Below are 17212 nucleotides of genomic sequence, written 5' to 3' on the forward strand. Positions count from 1 at the left end.
GTTTAGTTTTATAATTTTGTTAATCTGCCAAATACCATTTTCATGAAGGAATGACCATGCATTGACGTTTTGCAACACTTGAAATGGAACGTTTTAAGCTTGCTTTGTGCGCTTTTTTGCTATATGAAGGGTAATTTCGTAATATTTAAAATTTTAAAAACAGTATTTTCTCACCTTGACATTTTTATAATTGACTACTTTACTATCCTAATTCTACTAAAAATATCAGGTCGCTAGTTGGTGCAGATACGGTACGGATTTTAACATTTTGATGAGTCTTCAGACCAGTACTGTCCTCATAAATTGATCATTATTACCCAACACTTGGTCATTCTCGGATTAGTTTCAACATGGTTTCAACTGCCTCTGTGGCCGAACGGTTACCATGCCACGCAGAGGTCCCAGGTTCGATTCCCGGGCCGGGAGAAATATTTGTATGGCCTACATTTGTTTCTCTCGTGAGTGTGGGTGTAATTTGTGGTTGTCGGTTTCACCAGTGCGGGGCGATGTTGAGTGTGTGCGTTATTATATTATTAAAAAAAAGAATAGTTGTTCACTACCTAATTTTCGTGGCAATTTTTATTATTCAAGTATTCGATTTTATTATTGTGCTATTGCACGATTATTTATTATTCGTTATAAAGGAACACTAGTCCGAGAATGACCGAAAATTGTTCAAGTACTGTAAGAATTTTATAAAGTGAAGTGGGTATGCAATAATGTTTCTCTAGTGAAGCGATACTTACATAAAGGCGTTATCACATCATGCCACACGTAGAACAAGATACCATCAACGATTACAACAAATATGATTTTTGAGACTAGGTGAACTACCCAGTTAATATTATACGGTTGTGACATTTCTCATTTTTATTTTATGAAACATTTAATGTTCATGCTTTCATTTTTAACCTTTTATTATGTCACAAAACTTATTATAAATACATTTCGGTCCATAACTGTTTCAAAACACTGTTGACAGAGCTGACATTCTGTCACGGAGGTTTGAGGCAAAAACTATGGAAACCAATTTTTTTCCATCCTCTGAGGTATAAAGCTTAGACAATTTTTTTTCCGTCCTCTAGGGTCAATGATCATAAGATCATATGTATACTTAGAAATTAATTAATTAATTGATTTGTTTATTTTTAGGACAACCAACAAGACGCGAATTAAATATAACAAAGTTTAAACCATAGATTTAGTATATAGGGTTGAAACAGTGATATAGAGACCTATACCGAATTTTGCCTCAATTAAAGGTCGTCACGGCATGCAAATGTGGATACGACAGAAAAAAATAAGTCAGAATATAAAAAAAAAAAAAAAAAACTTAAAATAAACCTTATATGAAATATTATTATTAAAAAAAGTAACTATTAAAAACAAGATAATGTAATCAAAAATATTTGAAATATACATATAATAATAAAAATTGAAAATACACAATAATAAAATTTATGTGAAACTACAATGACGCAGACGCGAGAGCAGCCTTGATTGTGCGCTAAATCGGCTTATTCCCATCTGATCCCCGAAAACCGATCCCCTGGGCGATACGTTTTATTTTATTTTATTTTCTATTCTCATCGGATCCCCATTGCAGGGGATCAAGAATAAATATTAATATTTTATTCCCATCTGATCTCTGGTACTAACAAATTAATTTTTTGGTGGTGGTGTGGTAGAAATGAACAACTTTAAGTGTACTAACTTATATAACTGTATTAACTTTGATTTCAAAACTTCATTATCTCTTGACTGTACTTACCCTACAAATACAGTGAGGGGATCCGTTGGGAGATGCTAAATATAGAGGGGATTAGTTGCAATTTAAAATTGGAGGTGGATCAGTTTTAGGGATCAGATGGGTATAAGTCCGCTGGACTATTCGAAGAGACAGTCATTCCGCTTATGCAGGTGGTTATATTGTCTTGGTACGTAGTCATTTCGAAAGGGATACAGAATGGAAAAATAGAGAATAATAAATTTGGAATATTGAAAGGAATATCGTGATTTTAAGTCAAAGACAAAATGACAAATGACAAGGTATTTCAATTGATATTTTTATAGCTCCAATCAAGTATGGACTGATAATGAATTTGAAATTCTGATGTTGATATCTCAATCTGATATCAATACTGAAATAACTAACTAAATCCCATTTTCATCGAACGCCAATATCATAAGTAGCTTTAACCTTTATATACCCAATCCTTACAACGTACCATGGTAGCTATGCGCATTACACGCCTCGCGTCCCGCAAACAATCAGGAGGTCTAAGCTTCTGGCGGCGGTTTATCCACAAATTTACTATAGATGGTTTTGCCATAGTGTAATAATAAAAGTAGCGCGACTTACGCCTGGTAGGCGCGTCATTGCCTGTACCATAGTAAAATAAAACAAGTAGTGTAACTCCGTACAAAATAACGAATGTGTTAACGCAACTTGGTTAGTATTACAATGTTGGCTGCAATTTCATTTCTTTTTCGAAATCTTTTATTATTTCCCAGCAGAAAGCTCATTTTTGCCAGATATATGCATTTTTTATCATTTTTTCAGCTGTGTTCTCGTAAGGACATCCATAAAAGTAAGTTACGGTCCGCCATATTTGTTTTGTAAGAGGAACAAACATTCCTGCTACATGTAAGTGGTTTTGTAGCAGAAATAATTTTTCCTCTCTCAGTGCTACACGATTACGACTTAACTTAGTCGGTTCCGGAGGTAGCTGCACGGTGCGGGAGGAGTGACAATTTACGTAACACTGTTGTTGCACACGAGATAATTTCAATAAGATTTTTCTGACGATGTTCAATAACAAGTTGAATTCCAATTCCAATTCCAATATTTTCTAGATAAAAAATTCTAAGTTACCTCTTATTCTACGCTTTCAACGCACATATATCCGTAATATACCAGGTAAAATTGATAAAATGTTGAAGAATAAGGTATTATTCAATAATGAAAACCGTGGTTGTTTTATTTTTCCATTTTGAACGTAATTTTGGAAATAGAGCCTTTTTTGAGAAGCGCGTTAACTGTTGGTAGTTTCTTCTCTTTTACACATAAGAAGGTCGGCAGTGATAGCTGAGACGCGTTGCTAGATGGATCTATGTCGCCCGCATTGCACCTAGCTAGCTAATTCATTGCATAATCGTAATATAATAGGCGTGGCATAAAACATCGATCGCTCAAGGTCATTGCCGCTTTTCAGCGTCTTAAGCTACAATAATATACAGGGTTTGTGAACACAACAGTATAATGAAGGGACACGTGAAAAGGACGTCTATATTTGGATTCAACTCGATGTGTGCTCGTTATGGGGACTCAGACGGGCCACTAGTCTCCAAGGGCAATCTTTTGGACTTTTTTTCTTCAAAAGCGGAATTGCAAGGCCCGCTGAGGCACGACTTCTGTGGACCGCTGCACGAACATCTAGTTGTCTGTAATGGATAAATCGTCCGTACATCACTAATGGTGACTTGAACACAACATAAAACAAGTATTTCTGAATCGAATAATTAAAAAGTCTTTTTCCTTAACATATTAAAGGTTAAGTTCACTTAATAAAGGGGATAAAGTTACTGTTGTTTGTCATGGAACATGATTTTTCTGGGTCACAAATGAAGTACCTGTACTTTTGGGACTACAGAGGTATTCATGTTAAAAAAATATAATTGATGCTTGCAAGAGGGGACAGCAATAATACTATTCGCTGAAATAGGTTAGGTCCTTTTGTGGGGTTTGAATGTTGCCTGTCTGGTCAGAAATCTATCACTAACTAATTAAGCACTGTAACTATCTCTATAGTAGTTGTTGATGGCTATCAATAAAGTTATTATTATTATAAAACTTGGTAAGGTAGGTAGTTTGTGCTGGAGTCCTTGTTCAAATTTAGACGACCTCGGCGGCTTAACGGCTTGCACTGTGGGCGCTGGATGAGGAGATCCTGATTTCGGTTCCTAATTCCAAATGGACCGTCTCTTTGTAAAATGTAAAAATAAGTTATTTAATTGATAACTTTTGTAAGTATAGTGAAAAATAAGGTGGCTTGCATTAATATTAGACATAACTAGTTGATGACTTCACTATCTCAGTTAGCCGTGAACATGGAACCTGTAAATGGCCCGAAACGTTAGTTTGTTTGAAAAAAACGTAGATCCGAAAATAGTTTCATTTCGTACATTTAAATCTTCTTTGATACTCACAGTGATATAGGTACGGAGTTTTTCAATCGCATCAGCTGTTGTTTCGCTTGACTGGCTGACGAGGCGGACGCATAGTTCTTTGCCGACCGTAAGGCTACCACTGGACATTCCACATTCCGATAAACTCGCCCGAGTGCCGCCCATCCAAACTTTGCTGTTGGCACCGCAGGTCGCCTTTGGTACCGCGCTCTCACTCTAGTTAACAATTTTACCTCTACAGCATAGGCATCAAAATATAGCGGAGAATCAGAACGTTATTGTGCTTAATTCTATGTTTTATATTTTAGCCGCTCACGCGATATATGCAGCCGTAGACGCATACCACACCTAGAGGTGCCGGTGATGATTTTATACCGATTTATCTGATATTGAAGTTATAACAGGTAAAAGAACTAATATTAATTGCTATTTCGGTAACTACTCTAGCAAACCATAAAGTTTTTAATGCCTGGATCTGTCATTTAAAAAAAATAAACAACTTCAAAAATACGTCACGATAATCATGTGTGTTATTGTTTGGGCTGGTGATTTCGGTGTTTAGTTATTGAAAACATACTGTAAGTAGCGTTTTTTAAGTTTACCCTGAATATAAATGTTTATAAACTATACTTTAAGGAGTAATTTCATGGTAAACGTTAGAACCACTCAAACATCCAAGTACACCAAAAATTTCATTAGTGCTTTTTAAGTGCAGGATTTGCGGTGTATTACTGCATTTTATTTGAGATGTGTTTCTTGGTAGTACGGAGGGTATTTATTTAGCAATGCATAGCATGCAGAATAATAATTTTTATTTATAAAAACTTGTATTTAAACTGAATGCTTTTCTAATTTGCAAAACCAAGTAGCCGCCATTTTGCGGTAGGAGGAGCGCATCGCGTGAGCGGATAAGGTATACTACAGAAAACTACAGGCTGAGTCAGTTCCTGAGGTAGCTGTGCGGTGCGGGTGCGGGATAATTTCAATAAGATTTTTCTGACGATATTCAACAACAAGTTGATTGAAAATAGTGGCTTAAATTAGTCAGTTGTTGTTAGGTATGTGAAACGACAGTAAAAAAAAAGTACTATTTCATTGATAATTGAAATGAATTATTTGATGATGATGATGAGACAAGCCATTTGGCACTTTTCTCAATTAACTTGTTATTGAATATCGTCAGAAAAATCTTGTTAAAATTTTTCCACGTGTAGCGCGACATAAGTGTTACGTATACTGTCAATCCTCCCGCACCGCGCAGCTACCTCAGGAACCGACTCAGTTAAGCTGTAGGTCTGTACATAAGTGCCTCATAGGTGCCGCTGGCGGTAAAAAAGCTGTATTAACAAGCACATAGAGAAATTTGTGAGATCTGCTGACCCGGTAAGTAACTCAGTTGGTAAAAACGAATTTTTCTTGTATTGTTCTAACTGTGTATTAATAATAACAACAAAAATAGTTGAGTATTATTTCAATAAATAAATATTGTCAATTAACAATCAACTGCACCTACTGAGATATAAACGTTTTAAACAATTACCACATCAACATACAAATTAAATTAAGCATTCATGAAGCGCAGGACACACCGCGAGCGAAGCTAACGTAAACGCGGCATGTTTTGATACATCGATTCTATAAATTAAAATCCTATCATATCTTTAGCCAACTTACCATTTCTATGATCCTAGGAATTTAATAAACCACGTTTTGAATAGCTCAATAGTAATTAATACACACCTATTAGTTTCTGATTGATTTCATATTATGTGACACTGCACATATTATTATTTATTTTTTATCAGTATGTATTTATATATAATAATTCATTTTGAATTATTGTTATAATATATCGTACACTTATATAGTAATCTATAAATTATTATGATACTTAAATTGTTCTCCCTTTCCTTTTATTTTATTTTTATTTGTATGTTGATATACCTACATCCGTGCGATATCGACCAAGGTTGCCAACTGAAAATCAGCGCGGGGTATACTTTGCCCTGCAAATGCTGAGGTGGTGACCTATTCGACGGGGCATGCATAGTAGCATACAACGTTTATTGTTTTTTGTCAATCCTGATTTTTACTCTGTTTCTTTTTTATATTTTTATTTTTTTTGTTTCATGTTTTTTTAACTGTTTACTTTTTTATGTATTTGCCTTCGTCGAATAAATGATTTTCTATTCTATTCTATTCCGCGGTGTGAACTAAGCTAGCCGAGCTAACTGAACTATGTGAGCTACAACCCAACGATTGTTGCGTCGTCGTGCGAATAAGCAAGATGCAATACCAATAGTTGTGAGGAACGGATTTACTTGCTAAATTACAGCTCCGTACTAATACAAAAAGCTTCCGTGAACGACCATTGTTAAACATACCTTTAGTTGAAACTAATTACAGACAAAATTCCTTTATATTGCGTGCCTCCTCTGCGTTGAATAAGTGGTGTATGGACTGTGATCTTGGATCTGTTTTGTACTAATATAGCTGCAGTAAAACGGCGTTTAACTATAAAAATCTTTGAATGCATGTAGCAATTGTACATTACAGGTTTTGTGCTCTGAGTGACTGTTATTTACTCTTGCTATTGATTGACTTAGTGGGCTCAGGATACGATAGTTGTAGCCTCACCTATTTTTTGTTAATTTTTATATGTAGAAACTCTCTCGTCTCTTCTTCCTGTCCTTATTCCACGCTAGGTGGGGTCGGCACAACAAGTATTTTTCTTCCACTTTCCACGTCATTTTTATACTCGCACCTTTCTTATCCATGTCATCTTTCACACAATCCATCCATCTTTTCTTTGGCCTTCCTTTCCCCTTATATCCCTCCACATTCATACCTAGCACTCTTCTCGTTACATGACATTCTTTCCTTTCTTCTTCTTTCATCATCAGAATTTGAAAATTTATTTACTTTTCTAAGTAACTGTTTGTCTGTTAGTTCTCCGACAAGAAATTAAATAAATAAAATAAATAACTAAAGAAATGGCTCTACTAAAATGATTTGACGATGTTACGATTTGCAAATTATAGTTACTGCTATACACGAAAGACTAACATCGAGTTGTCCCACGTCCCTATGGCCCCATATTTTCTTAGTTAGGTTTGCATGCAGATACGTGATTTAAGCTCAGATAGCTTAGCTCGTGTAATTAGTTGCATTCAGCTACGTGAACTAGGCTAACTTGGCGTAGCTTCGCTCGCGGTGTGGCCTGCGCTTAAACAACGGGGTCCGGTTAAGAAGGAAGGGTGGGTAATAATAGGATAACTAGCAGAACAGAATGTGCTGAGTGTTGTAGATCTTAGGGTCTGTAATGAAATGGCTGCGCTTAGGTTTAAGGCACCGACTGCTCAGCGTGCGGTGGTGCTAGTCATAGTGATATAATGGACCAATAACTAAAAGGACTGCTAATTGCGGTACAGGACAGTCTATAGTCTATAATACTATAGTACCGGCACGCTATGATGGCCGTTTTGACTTTTGTCCGCTCATCAAGTTTCGTGTTAATTCATAATTACGTTGAAGGAGCTAATTGCTGTACATTGTTGTCAATAGTGTGGTGCAGTAAAATTTATGGATTATAGAATTTTACGTCACAATTCGACATTTGTTTTTCGAAATTCGAAATTTTTAATTATGAAATCTATTTATAGGATCGCTGGCCAGCACAACTTCTACATCCGGTAAACTCGCGTCAAAGCTCAATGCAAAACAAAGCAGTTTCGAATTGACGATATATTAAGGCGCTGCGCAGATGGAGCAATTTTGATAATCGAGTTTCGGCAACTGGCAACTCGCAACAAGCTGTATAAGACGTTTTTCATATGATTTCAAGAAACCGCGCAGACGTACTCGTAGCAACTTCTGTTGGGATGTTTCAGCAATCGATTACAGTTTTTGATTGCCGAAATCTGTGATTAAATAAATTCTTTATTGCAGCGACTAGAAACTTGCAAATTTGTTACCGGTTGTCTCCAGTTGTCAGTTTCCACAACCGGCAACCGCAACTTGTGAAGCAACTTCACTCTCTCCCCGTCACGCGCAGCGTCAGTCTTGACCGTGAATTTCGAAAGTTTATTAAAAATTGCGCAAACCGGCAACTAGGCCTTTTAGTTGTGACAACTGGAAACTTGTAAAGTTGCCAGTTGCGTCAACTATAGTTGCTCCATCTGCGGAGCGCCTAAGTAAACATTTTTATTTTCGTTTTATTAAAACTTTTTAATCAACTACCCCTTGCAATATTAGTTATAAATGTAAAAATTTATAGCTGTGACTCGCATTTGATTATATTTTTTTTGTTAATGAATTGAGATTTGACCTCACTATTGTAATCTGTCAAAACAGCCATCATAGCTTGCCGGTACTGTAGTTTGTTTTGCATTGATAAGTTAGGTATTGTATGATTTCTAGATCTGACAAACAAATTAACTAGATGGCGCTTTTTCCACAGATTTTTACGAATACTGCTTACTATTCTTTTATTTTCTGTAGGGTTAACGCCATTTACCTATATTAATAAGCGGTAATTTATAAGTTTGTTTGTAGCACACAATGCCATCTATAATTGTCAAAGTTCAGAAAATAATTTCTGCCCATGGTCAATATTTGAATAATATTCAAGGAAAAAAACTGACTCCTTGTATATCATATTAAAGAGAATGTAATTGATATCAAAGGCCATTTACTAATATATTACTTCCAAGTTATCGATCAGCGCCATGTAGATATAAGACGGGATTTTGACTTTTTTCAGAGTCACGATCTGTAGTATGAGGATTAGAAGTCCTTTTCAGTTACACTGCCAGCATGAAAAGGAAACCATCCATTGACTGACCGTAAACGTGGTACTCTAAAAAGCAATAATCTTACGTATGGACTTCAGTCGTTTGACTGGGTGTAGCGGGCGCGAATCCACGCAGCCGTTGATGGACGCTGCCGACGAAACTGTTGACCTTCTCTATGGTACGCTTGACTCCCCGTGATGCGCGCTCGTGCAGTTGCGCTTGCCTGCCGCCACCAGCAGAGGAAAACATTACATAGTCGTTCGGATTTGAAAAAAAGTAACATAATTTTTAACAAATGGCCTAATTGGTTAATATGACTACGTTATATATACATATCATCACGCCTGCCGTTTTTTTATGGGAGGTGGTCATCGTCGTCCATGGACATTTGCAACATCAGATGAGCTGCCTATGCATTGTCTGCCTTTGTGAGCCCTGTAAACATGCTATTTGAAGAACACCATGTCATAGCGCTAAGAAAATACTTCAGGGCGAAGATCATTCCACATCTCGCTGGCTTGAGGAATGAACGAGATGCCCGCGTGGTCTTACAATGCCAGGCATCTAAGATATGGGGATGGACTCTACTCCTTTGGTGGGAGGTGCGATGGTGATAACAGGTCCCTCAGAGCGCTCCCCATTATAAAGACGGTAGAACACACATAGAGAGCCAACGTCTCTCCGTAGGCTAAGGGGCTCCATACCTAAATGCTCGTAGTCCGCCAGGCTCCGATCAGTCACTTCCTTCTTTCTCATCCGTTAATTTTTGATACCTCAAACCTTTCTGAGGACGTCCCCAATCTGATCGAGATAGGTGTGTTAAGGTCTGCTTTTACCCACGTTGCCATCCACATTCGTTCTATAAATTTGTGCCGTCAAACTTCTAAGATATTTTTTGTCAATATGACTAACACATCGAATTATCAATCTTACATCCGTCCTTTTCCTTTTGGTTGTGACTTTTTGTATATTAATATTAGGAAGTAACAACACTTTATCGACATGGAATTTCAGTGCCTGTTAGAAAAATCTATACGTCTATATTCATGTCCAAGAGTGAAAAAGACTTTACGTCGGCGGTCTAGCAAAACGCTCTACGAACTTTTCGCTTTTAGTGCATGCATATAAAGCTTTTTCTGACCGATTCTAGCGCGTTAACAAATGTGGTAAGTCCTTCAATAAGAGCGTAGAGTGACGGGGAAGTCTGCCTGATATTGTTTAGGAACAAAGAAGTACTAAGTATACTAACCACTGCTCCAAATAAGGCATATTGAATCGTTGACAGTAATTTTTTCTGACGTAGTCGGCGTAGCAAAGAGATAAGAACCAGCAGACCGTAATGTGAATCTGAGGTTGCTGCTGTCGAAGGAATCTGGTCAGAGGCCCAAGTGGTACCATATCTGCTTGTGTACCCAGTAGTCCCGCGGTCGTCATTTCCAGCAGCATACTTGGACTCTGCAAGCAATCTTTAAGTTTTAGTATCATTAACAGCGACTAAGAGGTCGTGCACCAATTAGATGGACCGATTAAGTGAAAGACTTATCATCCTCCAAATTTTACGCGCTGAACAGAAACCGATGGAAGTGGATTATCTGCTCCGGAAGCAGATACGAATCTGGCCACAATCCTCAGACTTGAGCAACTAGAGAGAGGGAATGAGAGTAATTGGACTTGGTTTAAAAATATGACTCAAAAACATGGATTGAATCGTTATCATTGTGTTGTTAATTTCAAAGTTCTGCATCCTAATAATCCCTAAACAGGTTTCAATAGCGAAGATCATTCGTAAAAACTAAAGAACGGTAGCCTAGTGAGATAACGGTTTCTCGATTGCGAGATTTTTAATTTCTAAGCCAATAGTCACGTTAACGGTGAAGGCTAAGATCGCCGATCGTGACGAAACATGCACTGAAGAAATATCCCAAAACATACCGTTTTGGGCAAAGATATAGGATAAAAAGGGAGATATGGAATGACGCTATGTAAGATCGGGTACCGATGTCGCCACTTTTTAGCTTATGTGCAATTCAAACTTTACGCTTTATTATCTACTACTATAACTTAAAGATTCAGATTGGGTAAAGCCTAAAACGTGAAAACGACATAACACAATTTTAAAATTTAACAAAATTAAACTTACAGTCACTTGAGTAAGAGTTATATTAAAATATTTGAGTATTTTTTTTCATCTTACTTCAGCCATTCATCATCAGGTGGCGTTTTAGTAAAAATGCTACTAGCATATAATAGCTAACTATTACACGTTAGATGGCGCTGAAACTCATTTTTCGTTACACTAAAAACTCACGGAGCGGTTTTCAGTGTAGAATGTAATAGTTAAGTATGTAAAATTAGTAGCACATTACACGGCGCGTTTTACGCCTGTAGTGGTGACGGTTGCTCGCGGTTGCCGCGGCGGGGTACTAGTTGAACTGCGTAGCACGCGATCACTTGCGCGCTTGGCGGCCGTCGTCGCCCGCGCACTTTGGCGGTCGGTTCAGGCGCACGCGGGGTGGGTTCTCTATTAATCGCGCGACCTGCGATTAACTCCCGCTAACTTCGCGGTCCGTTCCGCAATCGCAACGGTTTCGTGCCCGCAACCGCGGCAGCTACGTGCCCGCACAAACTTGCAGGATCGTGAGTATTGAAATAAAACCGATGTCTAGCAGCAACGGCGGGCGCGGATGGAAACCGCTCCGTGAATTGTTAACCTTATTACCTTAAACTGACGCTACTCAACAAGGGATGTGGTCCTACCTAATCTATAGGTAGAAACCATGTGGCTGTTTTTAATATTACAAAAATATTCAATTTTTCATACTATACCTACACTGGTATTAGTGTATTATTAAATTAATATATTATTATAAATTACTATTATTTTCTAAATAATAGTAATTTCATTACTGACACTGGCCTTGGGCCAGTGTCAGTTTTGTAAGAATAATAATAAAAAATATGGCGATCGTCGCCAGTGTCAGTTTTCCATTATACGTTAGCACGGGTTGGTGAAGCTGTCACTGTCAAGAGTAAACTCGAACCATCAACTAATTTAATTATTACGTTGTCTTTTTTATGAAGGATTTAAGTAATTTTCTATAATTGTCTCTAATTTATTTTGCATGCACATGTAAAGTAAAGCCGATTTTGTTTTATTTATTTTTTAAATGCATTTGCTATGGAAATTTAAACAAAGTCAGAAATAGTAATAAGAAAACCAATCTTTCGATTTTCCTGCAGGTTCAATCCAACCTTCTTTTATTTTGAACTCATTGGAAAAACTTAAAAATTAAAAATACTACTACTACGTTTAATCTACGAGTATAATGGAATTTAAATATCTAAATTATCTAAAACAATAATACACATACATTTTTCTTCAAGCAACAGAGCAACATACAAATTGACATGAAATTGAAACGGTTGTCCGAAATGTGAGTTGTGTTAAAGTTCCTCGAAATAAAATGTTTAGTAATAATAATAATAATAAAATAAAAGAAATCAATTTAACGTGAAAGCTTTTCGCTTCGATTTTTTAGGGTTTTAATTACAAAAGTCATAGTAAGAAATTCAAACATTTCACTAAAAATTTATTGTCGATAAACATCAGTCATCGTAAATGAACATCACTATATTTGAGTCTAGAAATTTCTATGGAGGCAAAAAGAAAACATTGAATAATAATAGAAATAGTAACTAAAAATGCAAATAGCCGGTGGAATGTTATCTTACTGATTTTAAAATTTTAGTTTTCACTGCAATTTTTACAAGGTGTATCGCTACAACTTGGCATTTTCACGTTTTACGAGAGATCTTGTATGTACAACGATCGCCATATCACTGTGGCGATGTTTGTAGGCGTGTCACCTCGATATGATCATTTTGATCATATCGAGGCGACACGAACCACGCCCCCATACCAAATCTCCCCTTTTTCCCTTATCTATGGTTTTGGGCCAGCATGGTAACGTATGGGCCAAATCCCCTTCTTTAGATCAAACCCGAGCGCAGTAACAGGACGTATAAAATATTGACGACAATGACGTCCTACAGACCAATTATAACTATATCATAGAATTAGAATAAAACATTTTCCCATTTCAAGATATTGGGTTTTTGATAAAAAAATAATTCAAAGTAGATGATTAAAGAAACTAGTTTGTACTTAGTTTCCTAGTTCCTTAGATGCCAACATCGAGGTTACTTACATCTCTAATCAGGGTGTCCAAATAGTACTGGAAGAACCGCATTGAGCAGACCCAAAGGTGAATCATCAGAGCCAGCATGCCAGCGACCATCGTGGACTAAACAATACCATTAAAACAATAAAAAATTAGACAATCTTTTGTATACAGCCGGTTTGTTAAGGTCTTTGCATCATGAGCTATTTTTTGTAACATATCGACTCATCCGAAGAACAGAGTCCGATGTGATTATATAGCGAAAAGAGACTAAGTAGGTTACGAGAATAATTTCGTTCTTCAAACTAAAGCCTACGTAAAGGTGTTTTGAGAATTTATATTTTTTATTTCGTTTCGGAGATATAAAGTCGAACAACGGTCGGTCTGACATCCACAGCGAAGAAGAACAAACGAAATGTACTATTGTCCTGAGAACAAGTAGTCTTGCACATAGATCTTTGTTCTACGGATGAGTCGATATGTGCAATGTACGGTATCGGCACGCTATGATGGCCGTTTTAACAGATTACAATAGTGATGTCAAATCTCAATTCATTATCGAAAAAAATATAATCAAATGAGAGTAAAGGGTAGCTGATTAAAAAGTTTTAACAAAACGAAAATAAAAATGTTTACTTAGTATATGGTCAATTCGAAACTGCTTTGTTTTGCATTGAGCTTTGACACGAGATTGCGGGAGGTAGAAGTTGTGCTGGACAGATTTCATTTGTAAAAATTTATAAAAACAAATGCCGAGTTGTGTCGTAAAATAATACGAAACTTGATGAGCGGACAAATGTCAAAACGGCCACCATAGCGTGTCGGTACTACAGTTGTCTAGCTGTTGATATGTGTACGATAATGTACAGATCAGAATCCATATAAATCAATATAGACGTATATACAGGACAGGACAAAAAATCACGTTAATAACGAAGTGTGAAATGGGCGTTTCTTTGTAGACATACTTATATTCTATAAAAAAAAACCGTGTGTCAAAATTGTCATTGACTCAATATAATCTCAAATAAATTGGCCTTAGTGTTGAAATTTTGGAATATTCTAGCTAAATCGTCATAAATAAATAAATAAATAAATAATAGACAATAAAGTAAGGAACTGAAGCACCTGTGTATGGAAATTGGAAACAACGACCGTACCACAAACACCCAGACAAGAGACAATATAGAAAAATTAGCTTTTCCGTGTTGACCCGGCCGGGGATCGAACCCGGGACTTCAGAAATGGTGACACCATGAAAGCCACTCGACCACCGACGACGTCATGTCTTGAAAATTCTAGAACGGTGTTTGGTGATTGGTGGAGGGCGATTACCTTTCGCATTTGGGGATCATAGCAGTCATGCTCGTTTATTCTCAGTAGTTTTTTAAGATTACAAAAGTTCCACGTGGAAGTACATGGAACTATTGGGAATAAAATCTTTATTCTTACCGTTTATTACCGCTAATTACATGTACGGAATTTTTTGGTTATAATTGTTCCATATCTGAGTACAAAGGATTTTATCATTGTGTACTAACAATTAGAGTCTTTTCGAGCAAGGACACATGGGCTCCGTCTCCGGCGATGAAGATCGTGGACTCTAGTTCCTGGTAAAGAAAAAGGGCAGCGGCACTTGCGAAGACCGCAGTGGGCCCCACACCCCATACTTCCCCATTGCAGCTCAGCCATTTTGCGATTGACTCTATATTAGAGTCGGTGAGATCCTGTTAAAACATCAGCGTCACTTTCCATTTGTAATATTAGTTTTTAAATTGGAAATGGAACTATTTTTCCGGATCTACATTTTATGATATCAAGTGACAGGACACTGCCATTGCACCCATCACCCTGAGACATAAGTTGACATGTGCCTATAATTTCATCCGCACCCATTTAGAGCAGTAGAGCTTGTGAAACAGTTCCTCCAGGGAAGTTCTGCCACCTTACCTCTTTCTGCTGCCAAGCGGTAATGCATTGTCGCCTTATGTCTCAGGTTGAAAGGCGCAGTGGCAATTCCCCTTAGATCTTTGCGATTTAAAGCTCAGGGTGGCACTGCCAGTGTTATGGACAGGCATGTAGCTTACCGTCAGGATTGTTCGCCCCGTCACTTGATGTTATAAAAAAAACCCTTCAAAACCGGAGCGCAGTAACACTCACATTACTGCTTGACGACAGAAATAGGTAAGGTAACAATACTTCCCTGGAGGAATTCTTTCAGAAGGAGCTCTACTAATCTAAACCGCGTATATTTTTTTAAATCGGCCATTCTCACTTTCGGTGTTCTCAGCCTAATTACCGTAGCCATTTTGGTGTCCTCAGCTTAATTACCGTAGCTATTGTTTTTTTCTCGCTTAATGTACCCAATAACATTGAAATATGAACAACTTTAAGCTTAACTGTCAATATGTCTAAATGGCATTAGAAAAGGCAAAGTAGTTTTCGAGTTATTAAGAAATAAATGAAATAAATAATAAGAAATAAATGGAAATCAAATTCCACTTATCCCAACCAGCGATGATGTGGTGGGGAAGAGTGAAAAAAAATCCACTTGTCCCCACCAGGGGGGACAGCTGGTAGGGACTAGTGGAATAGGCCAACCTACCTACAACTACTACAACCTACCGCTGAGTGTATCGCCGACAGTGCAAGCGAAATTTGCTATTGAAATTTTAACAATGGCGATACTTTTGTTGCGTAATGGTAAAGCGACAGTGTTGTCCGTGCTAAAGTACTTACACAAACGGTATTGAAGCTCACACTTTTCCCCGCCATACGAGCGTATGCTCCAGTTTAACTCTATTTAGCTCTATCATCTTCATTCCACGATTGATACGAAACCTCTTCTCCTTAGATCAAAACCATTTATTTAATATTTTATTATTTCATCTATTAACAAATTTTTTGGGATCTAAATTTATTTTCTAAGTTTTAGTATAAATAAACATAGTTAAAATATGAGTTTGGTATTGACGGAAGAAACATTCAAAGAGAATGTAAACTACAAGGCATCAGATGGCTTTGAATTATCAAAAATTTTATTGTAAAAGGGTTGAACGTTGAGATGTTTTGTTTATGGATTTCAAGGAGATCGTATAGAGTTAGTTCAAGAATCAGTGCTAGAAAATTAAATTGTTTTTTGACAAGCAACTACAATTCGGCTGCTCCAGAGCAAAACCTAGTAAGGGACAAAATTTTTGAAAATAATTTTTAATGGAATATTTCTTTCATAGTACTACTAAACTAGGCGTTATGATTTGCATTACTGCTGGCTGAATGAATGTAGGTTTGTATTTAGAATTGTATAAAAAAAATTGTATTTAAAAAAAAGAATATCTTGGTTGTTCTGGACAACGCTTTCAAATTAAATACCTACACGCTTAGAATAATAACGCATAGAAACCTAGCCCGCACACGCTAAGTGAGGCAAGTTAGAGGCTTCCCAAAGGGCCCACACGAGTGGGCGGACTGTCAGTGCTCAAGGTCAAATTGCACCGCGAACAGCTCAAAAATTTTTGCTAAAAATGACGAAATGTGCGGTAAATAGGTGTAAATATAGAACAGGCAAACAAACATAGACACTAACATCACATTCCACAAGGAAGTAACGCGTTTCAACTTGTATTTTTATATAAATATTCACTAAAACCGAAAATTAATTTCGTTGCAACAAGACACTAAAATGTTGCAAAGTAACGGATTTCTTTCTCCCAATTTTGCTATTCTGTTTCAAAGTAATTATATTACGCAATTATTTGAGAATAGGCAATATCGCGATGGCTGCACATTTTTTTTATTGTAATGTAATATTCGTAATGAGCACCCACAAATACCTCGAAAACGATACCCAACTTGCCATTATTTGAAAAATCGTGCCCGCCATCTTGCATTTACAAATAGTGCCATATTCACATTGAGCATCCCCAAATACCTCGAAAATAATACCTATATAGCATTTTTTTGAAAAGTCGTGACTGCCATCTTAGATTTAGAAATGAGTGCCATATTTGTAATAAGCACCCCCAAATACCTCGAAAATGATACCCATAT

At 37.0% G+C, this 17212-nt stretch overlaps 2 protein-coding genes across 3 annotated transcripts in view; both read right to left on the minus strand.

The window, feature by feature from the left end:
• The window catches only part of LOC113236035, a 7119-nt gene extending 6170 nt beyond the window's left edge, over window positions 1–949 (minus strand). Inside the window, exon 1 of the mRNA XM_026471974.1 lies at window positions 747–949. Coding sequence (XP_026327759.1) covers window positions 747–861 — 115 coding nt within the window. The 5' untranslated portion in view covers window positions 862–949. The remainder of the gene's footprint in view (window positions 1–746) is intronic.
• A 2300-nt stretch (window positions 950–3249) lies between these two features.
• The window catches only part of LOC113235837, an 18278-nt gene continuing 4315 nt past the window's right edge, over window positions 3250–17212 (minus strand). The window contains exons 1-7 of one of the 2 annotated variants that reach the window (XM_026471755.1): window positions 15902–15952; window positions 14704–14889; window positions 13190–13285; window positions 10231–10436; window positions 9067–9204; window positions 4210–4402; window positions 3303–3444 (exon numbers count right to left, since the gene is read on the minus strand). In XM_026471755.1, the coding sequence (XP_026327540.1) occupies window positions 3319–3444; window positions 4210–4402; window positions 9067–9204; window positions 10231–10436; window positions 13190–13285; window positions 14704–14889; window positions 15902–15937 (981 nt within the window). In that variant the 5' untranslated portion in view covers window positions 15938–15952 and the 3' untranslated portion in view covers window positions 3303–3318. Of the gene's footprint in view, window positions 3445–4209; window positions 4403–9066; window positions 9205–10230; window positions 10437–13189; window positions 13286–14703; window positions 14890–15901; window positions 15953–17212 lie in introns of those variants that run through there. The other variant, XM_026471754.1, reaches the window with a different exon arrangement.

The sequence above is a fragment of the Hyposmocoma kahamanoa genome, unplaced genomic scaffold, assembly GCF_003589595.1.
Source record: "Hyposmocoma kahamanoa isolate Upper Pololo Valley unplaced genomic scaffold, ASM358959v1 88, whole genome shotgun sequence".
In the NCBI taxonomy this organism is placed as follows: Eukaryota; Metazoa; Arthropoda; class Insecta; order Lepidoptera; family Cosmopterigidae; genus Hyposmocoma; species Hyposmocoma kahamanoa.